Source organism: Martes martes (assembly GCF_963455335.1).
Source record: "Martes martes genome assembly, chromosome: 1".
NCBI classification, from domain to species: Eukaryota; Metazoa; Chordata; class Mammalia; order Carnivora; family Mustelidae; genus Martes; species Martes martes.
In genome coordinates, this window is record NC_137888.1 from 90,571,376 (window position 1) to 90,590,674 (window position 19,299).

General features: G+C 37.3%; 1 protein-coding gene across 1 annotated transcript in view; it reads right to left on the reverse strand.

Moving 5' to 3' along the window:
• Positions 1-1,141: 1,141 nt before the first annotated feature.
• The window catches only part of SERPINI2 (serpin family I member 2), a 33,378-nt gene continuing 15,220 nt past the window's right edge, over positions 1,142-19,299 (reverse strand). The window contains exons 5-8 of the mRNA XM_080818248.1: positions 12,812-12,909; positions 8,828-8,914; positions 5,181-5,270; positions 1,142-1,402 (exon numbers count right to left, since the gene is read on the reverse strand). Of these exons, the coding sequence (XP_080674374.1) occupies positions 1,326-1,402; positions 5,181-5,270; positions 8,828-8,914; positions 12,812-12,909 (352 nt within the window). The 3' untranslated portion in view covers positions 1,142-1,325. The remainder of the gene's footprint in view (positions 1,403-5,180; positions 5,271-8,827; positions 8,915-12,811; positions 12,910-19,299) is intronic.

The following is a 19,299-nucleotide window of genomic DNA, read 5'->3' on the forward strand; positions in this document are numbered from 1 at the left end:
CTAATTGAGCTGCCACTTTCATGCGTGTTAAAACTTTATAAAAGTTCTCATTATTTTACTTTCTCATACAGGTTTAAAGTATAAATCAGAAAATAGTATGTCCCAAAAGGTATTAAAACAATGGCAAAAAATAAATGTTAATACATGGGGTTAAGATTAAGTTAAGATTTTTCCCTTTGCTCACTTGTTTCTTAAATTCCACATATGAGTGAAATCATATGCTATTTCTTTTTCTCTGATTCATTTCACTTGGCATGATACTCCCTAGCTCTATTCATATCATAGCAAATGGCAAGATTTCATTTTCTTTATGACTGAATAATATTTCACTATATATATATATAATCTCACACCTTCTTTATCCATTCATCAAAAGGGAGAGTGAAAATAAACAAGAATCAGACTCCTTACTATAGAGAACAAACTGATGGTTACCAGAGGGGAAGTGGGTGGAGGGATAAATGAAATTGGTGATGGGAATTAAGGAGTGCACTTGTCATGATGAGCACCACGTAATGGATGGAAGTGTTGAATCACTATATTGACAGCTGAAATTAATATAAAGTTGTATGTTAACTAACAGGAATTAAAATAAAAACAAAACAAAAGATGAGGTTAAGATTAATAAAACACTCGGGGCGCCTGGGTGGCTCAGTGGGTTAAGCCTCTGCCTTCAGCTCAGGTCTTGAGCTTAGGGTCCTGGGATGAGCCTCACATCCATCTGGCTCTCTGCTCAGCAGGGAGCCTGCTTCCCCCTCACCCTCTGCCTGCCTTTCTGCCTACTTGTGAATCCTCTCTCTCTGTCAAATAAATAAATAAAATCTTAAAAAAAAAGGTTAGTAAAATACTCAGAGCTCATCTACTATCATGGATCCTAGATCTCTGTCTCTCCAGAGAGCCACATACCATGCCCACTCTGTCTCTTGACCTTACTTCTGCATGGCCTGGTTAATGTTGTTATGCCTGGGGGTCAGATGGCCCAGTTTTTTTTAGGAATGCAGATACTTTGATATCTAAGATAGAAATCTAATATCAAAATATCTTGGATGAGACTATTCTTACATATTAATAGCAATATTTTATGTAAGCTCACCACTTTTGATTCATATAGACTTTATAAAACATAAGGACAAGAAACATTAAATGAATAAATTCATTTATTAATAATTTCACTTACTCATTAATATAGATTTTTATCAGTACAGATTAATACACATATGGTTAAAACAGAAAAAGATATGTAGAAAATACTTGCACGATGGTGCTATTTTGCCAATCAACTATTTTTCAGGAATCATCTTATGTTCTGAGGCTGTTCTTCTCAATCACAGTGAATCTAAATCTCTTCCCTTCATCTTTTGGGTGTCAGGATTTGTCACCCTTCCCATAAACAAAATTGATTCTAGGAAAAGAAAAAAAAAAAACAAAACACTAGGAATTTCTGGAGAAAAAAATTGACAATAATTAGTCTTTCTGAATATTTTAACAGATCATTTAGTCTTTTTTTCGGTATAAGATAAATAAGCAACATCTAACAACAAAACCCTCTCCTTTGCCTAAAATACATAATTATATCATTATTAATCATTTTCTGGTAATTTATGAAGTAAATTAACACCGATAATAGCTTGTCATGGAAAATGTATTAGTTCTGTTTTTTGTATAGGAAGGCAAAAAATAAAGAGGTAGAGAGGTGTTCTAAATATAGAGACTCAGGCAAACATAGCGTAATGAAAGGGTGATGAAAATGGTGGAAATTATAAATTAAAGACATTAGCAGTCATCCTTTATACCTGTAACATAAGCCCTTAGGGTTGAGTGAAACCTCTCAGAGGCACTCCTTCAGCTCTAAAGCTAAGCTTGTTGCAAATGACAATATTTTCTACTGTTAGTGCTTTCACATCCTCACTGCTGTGATATTGTATAGAGCAGAAATGTAAATACCTGAATCCAGTCATTCTGTGTTTGCGAGTGAAAAGGAACTAAGAACAAGAGGACAAAACAGAAATAAAGGAGGTGTCAAAATCCAGGCACCTTTCTTTTCAACTAGGGTAAGAGAAGTGGCTAGAATGGATCAATGCCAAGTGTTGCCTTGATTTTTATGTCCCTTACAGATATATGTAATAAGTGTGTATTTCAAAAGTGATAAAATAAATAATATATTATATGTTTATAAAAAAAGTGATAAAATTTACAGAATTTTAAAGCTATGAAAATTATACTAAAATGTGTTTGAAAGAATTATTAGAGTCCTTTTTCATTAACTCCTTACTGTTCAGTCCAAAGACAGATACTCAGAAGAGCCAATAACATGGAAATAGACATAATCTCCAGATTTTTAATTTTTATGATTATAATCAATAATACTTTGCCTCAAAAATCTCAAAATAACTCCAAGAAAAAGAAAACAAATTCTCCTGTTTTTCAGATAGTTGGGGACCCATAAAATAACTTTCCCAGGATATATATTGCATTTTATCACAATAGGAATCAGCAATGACTGTTGTCTATAATGCTAAGGCATTAAAATGCTTATTGAAATTGTCTGGGAAATTTTTTAAGTGACTTCTATGGAAACTAACCTCATAATTGAAGACAATAGTTTAAAATTTTAAACATTCAGAAGTGTAGGACATTGCATAAAAGCCATTTGTTCCAGCCTTTTCAATCTGCTTCTTTGACCAAGGAGTACCATGTTTTAAATGGAGTCATTTTGCAGTCACCAATCTACTCTCCACTAAACTGGATGGATTAGTGAACTCTCCCTGGACATAACAGTAATGGATGGAGAAGCAGGCTGAAGCAGAAATCATTATTGTTTCCACTTTTGTCTGCATTCCCCCTTCTCAAAGAGGTGTCCTCCATATTTAACCAATGTATATATACAACCTCTCCATCAGAGAGAAGCAAATTTTACTTTCTAATATTAAAATACACTAGCATAACCAAAACCAATAGCTCAGAAGAAAGATTTCTTAATGGATATCCTGCAGTCTGCTTCTTCTTTCAACCCAAAACCATAAAGAGTTTAAACACTATTTTTTTTCAATATGTGTGGAGTACTGTCAGTTTCAGAATCATGATTCATTTTCTGAGAAATGGCACATTTCTTATAGTATCTTTCACAATTTCATTTGAAAGTCTCCAACACTGGCCCAGCCTCAGCTTAAAAGAAGAAAAAATGTTCTTCATTTCCTTGGAAGTTCCGCTTAGTAAAAGCTTTGGATAAATATAACTGAAATATAAAACTAATGCGGTAGAAAAATACAAATAATGTTTGGATTTGGCCCAAGAGGGCTGTTTGACCACAAGAAAATTTTAAATCTGATAAAAATTGATTATAATAAATCAAAATCATTCATCCTCTTAACTTCAGTAATCGTTAAATGCATTTATTTTACCTAAAACATTAAGCCACTTAGTAGTTCGCTATGTTATGCTAAGGCACCATTTTTGTCAATCACAATGATTTCCTCAGTTCATTTGTGAGAGAAAAATAAATAAATCACTGAATGTGTATTGTCTTAAGATAATGGCCCATACTACATTTTATATGGCAACAACTTACAGTCCCCAATAAATGAGTAGCCATTCATTTTAAACAATACTTTAAGGGTGTGACCCTAGTTTAGAAAGTCTCATTACAATAAAGATCATGAGACAGAGGAAATTATCATTAAGTTCTGATAGTTAAGCATTATCACAGATAAATAAATAAATGGATTATTTGGGAATTGGAATTTTCATTGCTGTTTAACTGGTAGCAATTAGATTGCCTTGGTCATCAACTTGGTAAATAGAGTCAAACAACATTATTCTAAATGCCATTATTTCCTTGTGCATTGAGGTCCAATGCAGCTTCATTTATTTCTATGTTCCATACTCGATAATTACATACTAATTGTAAGAAATGAGTTATCCAAAGGTTAAGGATGTATAGATCAAATGATACACTTAGAATATCCTTTAACACTGACACATGCACCGTGGGAATTGAAGTTGCGTTGATGCAATCTCAGCAAGTCTAAAACTATCTCATTGTTTCCAAGACGGAACATTCAGAAGGATCCCTCAGCATTGGTTCTATGGAGCCTAAAAAGAGTGACTTGTATATCCTTCAGGGGGCCAATAATACCAGTACCATTAGCTAATCAAACAGATTCAGATCTAAAATTAACTATGCCTCTTCTCCATGTAACCCAACTTATACAGAGAAACGTCTCCGTTTTCCTTCCTTCCTTCATGTATTCAATCACTCCCTCATTTATAGTTATTGATTCATTCCTAATGAATGCTACATGCCAGGAATAGTGTTACAGGCTTCATATATTCTTTTATTTAACTCTAGGAGATGAGTACTAATATTATGTTTAAATAGGAGGTGGAGAAAATGTGGCTTAAGAAGTATCATTGACTTGTCTTACAACTACTAGCTAACAGAGCTAGGACTTGATCCCAGTCTGACTCCCAAGTTCACACTGTCAGTCTCTAGGGATGCTGATATCATGTGCAGATCACGTGGCCAAATACCTCACATGTTGCCTTTGTGTCAAATGCAGTCCAGTCCACACCTACCTCTACCTTTTGTGGCTAACTGTATCATCTTTCACCAACTGCCCTCACTGGAGATTTATAATTGTATTTGACCTCTCCCTCCCACTCAGAGCCCATAACTAGTCACTTGTTCTTTTGGAATCTACCTCTGAAACCTTCACAACTGTGCAACTCCCATTTTCCATTCCTCTTGCAGCATCACAGAGAGCTGACTTCTGAGACAAACAGGTCCTATTTCTACTTGGCCACTTTCCAGCTGTATGACCTTAGACAAATTATATAACTTCTTTCTGAGCTTCTATGTGATCATTGGTCAAATAGTTAACCTGTTGGAATGGCGTTAGCTTTAGAGATAGGTACTTAAAACCACTAGCATACGATAATAGCTGTGTTGGCAGCTACTCTTACCACTGCCCTATTTTAGGCCCCTGTCACCTCCTAAAATACAATGCGTGGTATAAAAGAGGCATTCACCAAATAACCACTGAAAGAATAAATTGAAAAATGGCAATAAGGTTCAGTACATTGAAAGGAGAAATGATCTCAGATACATAGATTACAAATAGCGACTAGAACTAGGTCTGTTTGACTTAAGCAGTTCTCCCAGAGAATATTAGAAAAGATACCTGTTGGGTTATCCTTCACAATAAACAGAAATGGATGATTTGCTATAAATTGGTTTTGAGCCAGACTCATGATCACAGGGATGTTCACGCCTATAAAATAGAGACAGTAGTTATTTAGACGAGCACATTAAAGGATGAGGAAAGAAAATAGATCCATAATACTTTTTGTAGACAGGAAAAGTCATTTCATTTGATGAGTTAACATGTAGAAAAATAACCATTTTCAAAATACAGAGAAATCTGGAATAAATTTAAAAATCAAAGAGCAGAAAAACAAATACTGGATTATTCATAGAATAATTCTAACGTCATATTTATGCTCAATGAAGAAGAAAGTCAGATACTAGATTCAATTTACTGAAAGCAGCTGAAAAATTTCTTCTTTTAAACAGTAATTTTCTGCTTACTTTTTATTTACATTATATGATTTATTCTTGTAATGTTTCAACTCTTAATTCATGTCCAGATATATTTGCACTTCATTTCTATTCTTCAGGCTTGTGGTAATCACATCTGAGTTCAAATTTATTTTTTTTTAACTTTTCCAAAATTATTCTGTGGGTTCAGAGCTTTTAGGATTTGTGCTGTGAATGATTATGGGATTTTTATTATGTGATTAGAAGAAGAGATTTGCTGCCATGATAATTATTTATTATAATAATTTATATCATGTGGCTCTATTGTAGCATTTGCCAACATTTAGAGTGGATAAACTTAAATGGTTGGGTTTTTTTTTTAATTAAATATTTCTACACTTAATTCAGATGTTTCCTTTACCAATAACATGATGATTTTGTAAAATTTTTTCAGACTCATGAAAAATCATTTTTAAAAATTGCAACAGGAGTGATCAGAACTGAAAAATAATAGTAGAGAAGGAAAAACAATCTTCTACACTCAGTTTGTGACTGGGGTATGAAAATTAAGCTGACAAAAGATAGATTAACAGAAGAAATGATTTATTCTATATCCCCAAAGGAGCTTCACAGAAAAGAAGTAAATATCCTCCCAAAATGTTAGGCTTGAGAGCTTATCTACCATTTTTTTTCTTAATTTTTACCGTGTTATCTTAGTCGTCATACAGTACATCATTAGTTTTTGATGCAGTGTTCCAAGATTCATTGTTTATGTTCAACACCCAGTGCTCCATGTAATATGTGCTCTCCTTAATACCCATCATAGGGCCAACCCATCTCCCCATACCCCTCCCCTCTAAAATCCTCAGTTTGTCTCTCAGAGTCCACAGTCTCTCATGGTTCATCTCCCCCTCTGATTTCCCTTTTTTTTTTTTAAAGATTTTATTTATTTATTTATTTATTTGACAGAGAGAGATCACAAGTAGGCAGAGAGGCAGGCAGAGAGAGAGAGAGGAAGAAGCAGGCTCCCTGCCAAGCAGAGAGCCCGACTCGGGACTTGATCCCAGGACCCTGGGATCATGACCTGAGCCAAAGGCAGAGGCTTAACCCACTGAGCCACCCAGGTTCCCCTCTGATTTCCCTTTTACCAAAGGGTAATAAAGTGTGGAGAAGTGACTAGACCAAAAAAGGGGCAATAAATTGTGGGAAGGTAAATATATGGGGAAAATATGGTATAAGAGCGTTATTTAATAAGGTTTGTTATGCAGACTCATGTCATTGCCAATTTTCACTCTTGTGATAAAGATTATTCTCCTTCTGATATGGAAAGAGGAGGAGAGACACCTTCACAAGGGGGATTTATGCCCTGTTTATATTTTAGGCAGATCGAGGGAGAGTAGAGAACTCTTTTTTTTTTTTTTTTCCCCTGTGCTCTTTCTCCATTTTCTTTCAAGGGTTTTTTCTATCAAAACAACCCTTCAGACAAAGTGGCTTATTTGGGGGTGGCATATTCTGATCACCTTCAGAATCAAGCATAACCTTCATAATATAAAATGTATGGCACTCTCCTTCCTGCAATGTCAGGGCTACAATGCCCAAATTATCAGTGAATATAGACTTATGTCTGAATTGATGAGAGAATACAAAAGAGCATAGCCAGTGTGATCCCCATCCTCACTTGGGTGAACACTTGAGATTTTTTGTTCTTGAGCATCCACTGAGCAGATGCCTGAAAGTCAAAATACTCACACTGAAAACTTTTGACGTGTGATACATCAGGGTCACTGCTGATCCCTTAATGATTGTTACACCCTCTGAGAGAACTCTAGACTTAAATTAGAGGCAGTGGGTGATAGTAGAAAGAGCTCTGAACCTGGAGTCAGAGAACCTGATTAGAGTACAAACTCAGCTGTCAATTAATAGTATGACCGTAGGCAAAGCACTTCATGTCATGAACTCTTTCTTCACCAATATAATGAGAAAATCAGATGATGATCTATAAGGACTCTTACGTAAAAGCAGCTGGAAAATTTGTCTACATAGGCCAGCAATTTCATCCAATGCAACTTTTTAATTTCTCCAAGATTGAAATAGCCCATGTTCTCCAATCTAAGTTCCTTGAGCACAATAATGCCAAGTACTTCAGGAGATGACAGAATGGTAGCAGGAGTCCAGTGTGACCCACCCACATGTCAAAAATCATTGGCACCACATAGTATTACAAATAAACTGAGAAATTAATAACATGGATATACATTTATAGAAATTTATCAGTAAGAAAGTGTGCCTATATTTTGCATATTGGCTAAAATCACAAAAGTCTGAAGAATTAAAATAGACTTATGAGACATTCATTAAAGTTGCTTTTGCATTTCTAATTAAATTTTCTCCAATTATTTTTTGAGCATTAGTTGTATGCATAATCGAAACTATTCAAAATGCCATTTATTCAAGGAAAGCTGTCATAAAGGTGTGGTTCGTGAACTGTAACGTGTTCACAAATCACCTAGAGACCTTGGAAAACACAGCTTCTGATTGAGTAGGTCTGGAGTTGGGCCCGAGGGCTGGCATTTCTAACAAGCTCCCAAGTGATGCTGCTGCCCCTGGTCTACACACTACACTTGACTTGCAGTAGCAAAGATGGGCCGCAAGGCACCATAAAGAACTGGCTCTCAACCTTGGATGTACAATGAAATCACTTAGGGAAATGGAAGAAAATGATAGAGCCTGGAATTCACCTCCAGAGATACTAATTTAATTCATTTACTAATTTAATTTTGGGGGATAGATTGGACATAGGATTTTATGAAGCTTTCCAGGTGATTCTAATGGGCAGCTAACTTTGAGAGCCACAGGCATATAGATAATGACAAAAACCATATTAGAAAAGTAGGGACCTACTTGGTGTAATAGAAGAAGGAAATTAATACAATTACCTAAGAGTAAGAATTCCTGAATAATGACTTCATGTTTGAGCAGAAAGTTTCCTCCCCAGGTCCTATCTCCTGACTGGTAGGTAAATGCAATTTAAAATGCAATTTACAAATAAGCCAATATTAGTAGATAGGCTTCAGCTCCTAAAAAATCCCTTCCCTGGCCTTTTTGATTAAGGAGCAGATGCAGAGATGCAAAAAATAACTTATGCAACCAATTTCTCTTTTCTTCCTTACAGTATCCTGGACAGTAAGAAGGAAACAGGAGATCAGAGTCATGCAGAAATGCCAAAGCTCTAAGGATGCATATTTCCCCCCATTCCTTCCTCTTGGTTGGTTGTGAAACCATTTGTCCTACCAGTTGATGTTGCGGCTTCACTGCCATCTTCATTTATCTCGAAAAAAACATATTGCATGACTTGGGAAACAAACACTTCAGCTGAATCTGTTGGGAAATAGGAAAGTGTATTTAAGGATCAGAACTCAGAGCCATTATTTATTACATTACTTATTACAGAGCCATGTCAATTACATTTTCAAATGAACAAAGAATAGGAAAAAAACAATAACAACAAATTCTTCCCAAGTTAGTTAATTTGCTAGAGGTGGAAGGTAGTTTAGCTCTTGTAGAAATGATACAGATACCCATAGAGAGAGATCAAGTCCAGCCCAGATACAAAGGCAAAGATAGAAGGGGATAAGCCTCAAATCAGGTATCCCACTAAGTGAAATATTTGTACAGACAGAAGGTTTTGCCCCCCTTAGCTATGGTCTATAGAGAAGATGAAAAAGGCTTTACAGATTTGAATTAATCCCACCCTATGTATTCAACCTCAAAGCCAACTTGCCTTTCAAATTCTGTATTCAGTTTTGATCTGACTTTAAAACAAAATTTACTTTCTTTCAAGACTGGTGAGGCTATGAAAGTCTAAAGAGCTTTTGTGTCATCTGTTACAAAATCACTTCAGAGCTATGCTTTAAAACCTCTCAAATTTCTCAGTGTAAGATAGAGTCTTACAACATTCTGTTCCGGTGTGGATACAAGCTGAGCGAACACACCGCTCTTCTCCTCTTGGTGGAAGTGCTGTATGTGTGAAGAATTTCTGATCTTGTGACCTGCGGGGATAGTCTCCTTGAGAAGGGGGAAGTGAAGCCACGAGTTCAGAAGCCATCAGCCATTCCCGCTGTGTCAGGACCACTCAGATCTGACAGTGTGCCTCAAAGAGACAACAGAAATATGGTCACGGGTTCAGTGGTGGCCAGAAAGTAGAGGAAGGACGGTAGGCCTGGAAACTTGAAGAGAAAGGAGGAAAAGGAGCTTTATTTCTCTTGGGAGGGAAATCTGATGTGACCAGGCAGACTCTACCAAAACCAGCAGATTTATAAGGATTTAGGAAGCAGCTCCTACAGTAGAGGGAAACCAGCTCTGGCAGCTCACAGAAAAGTAAAGAAAGCCCTTCAGGCAAGATAAAGAGAAGCCATAAAAGGGATATTGGCATAAAAAAAATGGCTTCCTAAAAATAGACTCCAAAATGCTTATGATCACTTTATTTGGGCCCCTGAATATCTCTTACCCTCATCTACTACCTTCCTCTCCCCATTCAGTAGCTCTAGCTCAAAGTCAAGTATCAAGGCCTTAACCCTAACTCTCCTTCTGCTTAAAACCCTCTTCCCCAGAACTCTCCCTGACTGGCTCCATTGTTCTTTAGGTCTCAACAAAAATGTTACTTCCCAGCCCAGTCTTCCTTTCCCACCCTGTCTAATTCTGCCTGTATCTGACCTAATCACCATTTATTTCATGATGCTCTTTTAATTTACAGCATCCATCACCTCACGATTTAATTAACTAATTGCTTATTAAGTATTCACCAGCAGATGAAAACTTCACTGGAAGCAGAACTCTGTCCATTTTTTTCATCCCTACAAAACTGCCTGGCATGTAGTTGGCTTTTAATAAATATTTGTCAAACAAATAAATCACGGGTATGACTATGTCCAGGGACAGAAACAAGTATGGTGATGAAGAGGGGGCATGCACATCTTGAAATGCTGAGAATGGTCTGTAACAAGATGAGGCAAGTAAGCATGTTCTTTCCCAAGGACCAACTAGAGTAAGACAGGATTCACATATGGAGCCCAGAGTAGCTGACCTAGAGACCCATACCAAGACAAGAGTGAAGAGCAAAACTCTTGTTGGGGTGCAGTGGAGAATTTCACCCAGTTCAACACTGATACCAGCTCAAGTGACTCCATGGTTATCAGGCTGAGCCTCTGGTCTCATGTATCCTGTCTTACCACGAAGAGGACCTGATCTTGGGAAAAGAATGGGACTTGAGAGCTAATAGACCAGAACAAGGAATCTAGACTCCATAAAGTCACTGATTTCCTCAGGTTTGTAATAATTTTTCTCTTTTTTTCTATGAAAATTCCAAGTATGACTCTGTTAAGAGGGCAAGAAACTTTCTACAGTTTTGCTAGAAGATGTGCAAGTAACTATCAATGTGCCATTGTTTTTTTTTTAATATCTAAAATTTATGTAGTACCTATTATGTGCCAGACATAGAACCAGGTGACTTACATACCTTCTTTCATTTATTTTCACCAACATGATTTATTACCTCATTTAACAAATTAGAAAGTTGATGCTCAGAGAGCTTAAATATTTTACTAAAGGTAACACAAGAAGTAATAGCAATGTGAAGTCAAATATTCATCTCCAAGTTTCCAAAAGTAACTGTCTAAAAACATTTCATTCAAAGCTTGTGAATTACATGAATGTAAGGTAGTAGCTCCTGTGTAAATATCCCACAGCCGTACCTTTTAGAGAATGTTTACTGCATTAGTGATAAGTAGCGATAGCAGGGAATTTGCTGTTCTAATGATCAGATGTAGTGCCAGTGAGGGCCCTAGCTATTTTATTTCCAGCAGGAAGATAGAACCAAAGCAGTTAAAGCAACTCAAACAGGCAACTCAAAGAAAGAGCAGAGAGAAAGAGCAGAAAAGGCTGGACATTTGTTTTTCGCTCTTTCAAGTTATTCTCTTGCACAAATTCTCTTATAAAGCATTTTGGAGGTATTTTATGATAAATCTGCCTACAAAAGGAGACTTCCAAGGAGATTTTATAGAAGTCACCAGTTGCTGGGGATTTGTAGAGCAAGTGGCTATTTGAAATGTCTGATGTATAGCAAGTAAGCTTCTGAGGGCCAGAAAGAAGGCTAACAGGAAGACGTGCTTGAAACATGGGTTGGCTGATTTTAAGTTGGCGAGATGGTTGTGTTCCAGCGCACACCCAGATAGCACGCTGTTGCAGTATTTAACGTTGACTGCCTCATTCCTGATGCTGATGAAATTGTCAGAGAAGTCAGAGCTCTCTGTCAGGGTGCGAACAAGTAGCTAAATCATGTGTGAAGGTAATAATGAACATCTGTCACCAGTGTATCCCACCCACCTCCTCTACCAGGAAAGCTCATTCATTTTATTCATTTACCCACATAATTGATGAGTGAATAAATTAATGACTACTTCTCCAAAGACCAGACACTTATATAGGAATACACAATATTTCCATGTTATGATATAAAACCCTATCAGACAAATAGGCTTGTATTTTTGTGCTTTTTTTTTTTTTTTAATAAAACAGAAGACGGAATTTAAAAGGGGGTAAAAAACTTGGGACAAATTGACCCTATTCGCCCATCATTTTTCTCTTTAGTTAGATATTTTTGAACTAGTGGGTACTGCCAAGACAAGAGAAAATAAAAGACTGTCTTGGGCTTTGTTGTGTGAGTGAGCATCTTCGCCATGTGCAGTTTCCCAGGTGTGAGTTAGCATAAAAGCTCCATCTCCTCAGATGCGTTGTTAGTCTCAAAGCTAAATCTGCAAGCTGTGGCATTACCATTTCTACATTGTGTTCATCATCTAGCAGCTTGTGGATGCCTATTTCATGGGCTCCAATAATACCAAATTAACATTTGCAAATTGGTGTATAAGATTTTTATTAGCTCCGAGTAGATGAGAGCCTCAAAGTTGTAATTCCCATTATTCAGATAAGGAAATCCAAGCCGGGCTGAAATAAAAGCCCGTACAATACTTTACCTACATAGTTTTATTACAAGCATGGTGAGAAGGCTTATCTAACATTCTAAAATGCTTTCTGACTTTCATTAAGGAAAATGGCTTAAATGCAAAATAAAGTGCTTGTTTACAGACAGCTCAACATGACATTTAGTCACTGGGTTTGTATGTATTTTCTGGGGCCGAATGCTCTTTCAGATCAGTCAGTGAACAGAGTTACTAAGAAAACATATTAACATAATCATATAAGAATTATTTATCACACTACCTGTTATTCCAGAAAGGTCACAGCCACCACTAAATATCTCAGTTATATTCAAAGAATACAGAGCTTCTTTGAAGTCTAATTTTTGTTCTACTTTAAATCTGTTAAAAAAAAAATGAAGAGGAAAATTCTTGAAAAATTGTATACATTTGCTACCAAAATGTTTTCTACAAAATGGATGATTTGGAAGAAATTATAATGTGAAACCTTTTGTTTTCATTATCCCAATTACATTTCCTCACATATATAATACCATTTTCCCCCAGGTCCCCTGGCTGTTCTGAAGTTACTAATAACTTGCTTCCCAGATAAATGGTTGGTGGCAAGAAAATACTATATTTTTTGAAGGTATAATTATCTAATAAAACAGGGTGAGAGTTCTAAGTTTTCAACTGCTTGGCTCCTTCCCTAGAAAAGTAAAGTTTCCCTCCAGCAACTGTATATACTCTGTTTTTCACACCATCAAAGATGGTTCCTGGCATACATCCAAAATACTATGGAAGGGAAAAGGAGCAAACAGCCCTTGGAGAAGAGTGTTGGCTACTGAAGTACAGAGAGACATTAATAATCTATTATTCTTCCCCTGTCACAGCTGATGTGACTTCCTTTAATTTACGAACATACCTAGGATCTTCTCAATAGGTCCTGTAAATGGTATAAAAGACAGAAAGAAAACTAAATTTCTTTAAATAAATTAAAAGATAAAAATTATAGGAGGGAAAAAGATTGCTGGCCACTACTTCCTTTGCAGGGCCTTAAGGTAGGACTCTAGCTTCCACTAAAATCTTTAAACTTCAATTTACCTGACTTGAAGACTCTAACCAGAGAATCTCAAAGAGTCTCACAGGCTGATCTATGACTCCAAGTTAACAGAATATTGAATCTGTTTACCGTTTCACTAAAAAGGAAGAAAAAAGAAAAGCTAGTGCTTACTGACTTTATAGATGCCAGAAGCATTCATGTGCATTTTAAAACCAGGTTGGAAACTTAACGAAAGAAAAGAACAGGGAGTTCTGTATATTTCTTTCATCAGTGAAATTCCAGGACAAGTCCTGCCTAAGGAACTCAGTCTGTGAACTGAAGGGCATTTGCCCCTGTGCTCTCCAGACAAGGCTGATCAAGGACAGGACCCTTGCTTAGCTAATAGCTAGGTCCATACCCAGGGCTGGAAATCAGCTTGAGTAATAAGTCCAATTAGATCACTGTTTTAGTTGCCAAATGTGAGCAAGCTTTTTAATTATAACTGTTCAAAAAAATGAACATGTTATGGCAGAAATTTACTGGACCTGAATTATATCTTGGTAATATATTACGTACTTCTGGAAAATATTTACTTATTCAGAGCCCTGAGGAGGGACACAACACGGGCATTAAGATCTACTGATGATGAAAATAGCTTGTGTTATGCCACTGTTTTCAACTTCTTTCTTTTCACTTTCAGCTAAAAAAGATAATGCAATCGGATGGTTTAAAAATCTTTCCATTTTTTCCCTGTTTTTATTACCACTCTCTTTTTAACAACTAAATGGAGTGTAGGCATCTGAAAGGTGGAAAATAAATGTTCTAGTTCACCTAAAAATTGGCTATTTTTAGCATAATAGTTTTAGGATAATGACAAGAATACTGCAAGACTTATTACAACTTTTAATAATGCCTAATTATCAGTGGAGAGTCATTTAAACTAAGCTAAGTCCTGCTCATAATATAGTCCAATGAAACCTACAGCAATAGAAACTCATTCAACCGTTTAATAAAAGTATAATCTACAGCCAATTTCTAATTATCTGTAATTACTGGAGTCATGAATAGCCAGGTGTGAAGCAGTACTTCCATGTGTTAGACACTTAATACAGATTATAGTTTTTAATCTTCACAAAAACCTGAGGAAGTTAGCATTAGTCCCATTAATTAAGAAAGTGGAAGATTGAGGAGGTTGATTTCCAGGCTTAAGTTCAAAACAGGAGACAAAGTTGGGATTGAAATTTAGGTCCATTCCAACTCAAAGTTAATATGCTAGCCCACATTGCCTTCTAATCAAAATATAATTTGAAATCATAATTTCAATCTATATATATATAGTGTTAATTATGTGCTTCATTCAAATTTTGTGAGACTTAATATTTATTTAAGATGTGGTTCATTTCGCCTTTTCCTTGACCCTCATCTAAAATTTTTTAAAGAATACATCTAAAGATGAAAGAATAAGAAGCAAAAAGACTGAATAGACAATTAAGTAATCATAAAATGAATGTTTTAGCATTTGTAAATAGTATCTAACACCAGTTTACTACCATATGGAAACACTGGTTTAAAGGGGTTTCACACAGGTAACAGGTGCAGAAAATGAAGAAAACAATTCAGAATTTCCCTTTTAAGATGGAGCCACTCCTGACCTGTAGGCCTTGTTGTAGATTGGTATTGCCCATTCTTTTCTGCTTATACCCCAAAACTCTTATTTATTGATAAAAAGTCTTGGATGGATCTCCCTTGGGGTCCCTGTCAATCCCGGTTTTGATTCAGTGGGCTTGAGTCATCCTTGGAACGTTCAGGTTTCAAGCCAACCAAACCAAATCAAAGGTCTGTTGTTGAGGATAAAAATGTAACACAGTCCCTGACAGTGGTGGACCTAGACTATTATATAAGTACATGGTAGTTTTGGGTTGCTTTCTGACCAATTACCTAGAGTGTGTTTGTGTATACGTATCTGAGTTTTTTTTTTTTTTTTTAGATTTTTTTTTTTTAAGATTTTATTTATTTATTTGTCAGAGAGAGAGAGAGGGAGAGAGAGCGAACGAGCACAGGCAGGCAGAGTGGCAGGCAGAGGCAGAGGGAGAAGCAGGCTCCCCGCCGAGCAAGGAGCCCGATGTGGGACTCGATCCCAGGACGCCGGGATCATGACCTGAGCCGAAGGCAGCCGCTCAACCAACTGAGCCACCCAGGCGTCCCACGTATCTGAGTTTGTGTCTTGTGTGTGTCTATGTATGAAAAACTGTTAGCCTCAAGGGCTGAACTAAAAATGCTTTCTGTCCCATAGGAGCATATCTGGACACTGTTTAATGTAAACTTGATTCCAATTTGTATCAGCATCCGATAGGTTAAAGTAAGCGAACATTTTGCAATCACTACTGCAGCTGGTCATGGCATTCGTATTCTCATATTCGGCTTCACTTACCCTGCGATCACTTTCTCTCACCCATATGCTGTTCACATTCAGTTGTTCAGAGATCCAAAGCTGGCCAAACCTGGGATTCATTTCTAGCCCAGTAAGATCATACTTCATGGCCTATGGAAGATGTTCTCTCTTTTCTAAAGTCTCTGTAGCACTGTTGCTTCACATCTCTTGCTGCTCGCTGTGTCTCTGACACTTTGTTCTGTGCTCTCCCTCATGCTTGCCTCCATTACACCTGTTTTCCAACTCTTGAAATGTTGGCTCTGCCGTGTGTTAGCTATGTAAGCAAGGGCAAGGTATTTCCCTGTCCGTACCTCATCCATAATGTGTATATAGAAGTTGATCTCTATCAAATTTATTTGGGGGATTAAAGGATATATGGTAAAGAGGTGCAAATCCAGGACACTGTCAGCACCATAACGGATGTTCAATGTGTGTTAAAACTAAGTGAGAATAATAACAAAAATAACAAGAGTTAATACTGAGTACTAAAAATGTTATAAACAGTACTTCATGGAACCCTCACAATAACTCCATATTATCATTGTCCCATTTAACAATTTTTAAAAATCTTAGTTATTTAAAGTTATACAGCTTGGTTTTCAATATTATGCTCTATTTTCCAGGATCTTGTCTTAACAGTTGTTAAAGATACTGTGAGATGACACATTGGTCAATATTTTTTAAAAATGATGACTCTCCGAAACTCGGCAAGATGGCGGACAAGTAGGAGACCCTGTTTCAACTGGTCCCCTAAAGTGAGATAAATATGTACCAGAATACTCTGAACACCCATGAAATCAGCCTGAGATGTAGGATTATACACTTCTGGATCTCTATGGGAACAGAGGATCATCAGTGGAGAAGTAAAGCAGAGTGGGTACCCTCACACTGATATCAAAAGATCAGCAGAAGGGGGAGGGAGCCACCAGAAGTGACCCATTGGAAAGTAGTACCCCAATATGAAAGTGCCCTGTGGTTGGGGACCAGCATTAACTTGGAGTCTGGTTGAAGGCACTCAAAAAGAGCAAAAGAGCCTAAGGAATAACTGGTGGAATCAGCTGGTCACAGGCATGACCTAAGCCCACAGACCCAGGACGGCCACCACCAGCGACCACCTGTGCCAGAGAGTGTGTGGGGGAGCCTCCTCCGTCCCTGAGCTCACAGCTTTTGGCTACTTGCACCACCACTCATATGGGCATACTCCCGTCCATGCGTGAGAGAGTCTGGTGTCGGCACTGACCCACACTCTCTAGGTCCACACCCTTCTGTGCTCTGCATGCCCTGTGTGACCGCGGGCTGTGAGTGCACTCCCCCTGCACCTGAGAAAGCTTGGTATGGATGCCAGCAGGTGCTCTTTAGGACCCTGGCCTTCTGCTTTCTTATACACTAACAATGAAAATATAGAAAGAGAATCGATTCCACCTACTATAGCACCAAGAACCATAAGATACCTTGGAATAAATCTAACCAAAAAGGTAAAGGGTCTGTACTTGAGAACTACAGAAGACTCATGAAAGAAACTGAAGAAGATACAAAAAGATAGAAGACCATTCCATGCTCATGGATTGGAAGAATAAACATTGTTAAAATGTCTATACTACCTAGAGCCATCTATACTTTCAATGCCATCCTGATCAAAATTCCACCGGCATTTTTCAAAGAGCTGGAACAAACAACCCTAAAATTTGTATGGAACCAGAAGAGACCCTGAATTGCCAAGGAAATGCTGAAAAAGAAAAACAAAACTGAGGGCATCATGTTGCCTGATTTCAAGCTTTACTAGAAAGCTGTGATCACCAAATCAGCATGGTACTGGCACAAAAGCAGACATATAGACAAGTAGAACAGAGTAGAGACCCCAGATATGGACCCTCAACATTATAGTCAAATAATCTTCCACAAAGCAGGAAAAAATATACAGTGGAAAAAAGAGTCTCTTCAATAAATGGTGCTGGGAAAATTGGACAGCTATGTATAGAAGAATGAAACTCAACCATTCTCTTACACAATACACAGAGATAAACTCGAAATGGGTGAAAGACCTCAACGTGAGGCAGGAATCTAACAAAATGCTAGATGAGAACATAGGCAGTAACCTCTTCAACATCAGCTACAACAACTTCTTTTAAGACATGTCTCCAGAGGCAAAGGAAACATGGAAAAATGAACTTTTGGGACTGCATCAAGATCAAAAGCTTCTGCACAGCAAAGGAAACAGTCAACAAAACAAAGAGGCAACCCACAGAATGGGAGAAGATATTCACAAATGACACTACAGACAAAGGGCTGATATCCAAGATCCATAAAGAACTCCTCAAACTCAAGACAAACAAAACAGATAATCACATCAAAAAAATGGGCAGAAGACATGATCAGACACTTCTTTGAAGAAGACATACAAATGGCTAACAGACACATGAAAAAATGTTAATCATCATTAGCCATCAGGGAGATTCAAATCAAAACCACATTAAGATATCACCTTACACTAGACAGAATGGCCAAAATCAACAAGACAGTAGACAACAAGTGTTGGAGAGGATGTGGAGAAAGGGGAACCCTCTTACACTATTGGTGGGAATACAATTTGGTGGTGCCACTTTGGAAAACAGTGTGGAGATTCTTTAAGAAATTAAAAATAGAGCTACTCTGTGACCCTGCCATTGCACTACTGGGTATTTATCCCAAAGATACAGATGTAGTGAAAAGAAGGGCCACCTATATGCCAGTGTTCATAGCAGCAATGGCCACAGTTGCCAAACTGTGGAAAGAGCCAAGATGCCCTTCAGCAGACAAATGGATAAAGAAGATACGGTCCATATATAGAATGGAGTATTGTGCCTCCATCAGAAAGGATGAATACCCAACTCTTGTATCAATATGGACAGGACTGGAGGAGATTATGCTGAGCGAAATAAGTCAAGCAGAGAAAGTCAGTTATCATATGGTCTCACTTACTTGTGGAGCATAAGGAATAACACAGAAGACACTGGGAGAAGGAAAGGAGAAGGGAGTTTGGGAAAATAGGAGGGGGAGACGAACCATGAGAGACTGGACTCTGAGAAACAAACTGAGGGTTTTGGAGGGGAGGGAGTTGGGGGCTTGGGTGAGCCTGGTGGTGGGTATTAAGGAGGGCATGTATTGCATGGATCACTGGGTGTGGTGCATAAGCAATGAATTTTGGAACACTGAAAAAATAAATATTTTTTTTTTAAAGTAAAGAAAAGAAATAAACACGAGGTGCAAGGAGAAGTTTTCCCAGCAGGGAAAAGGAAAGATGTGTTATATTTTTTTCCTTTTTTAAAGATTTTTTATTTAT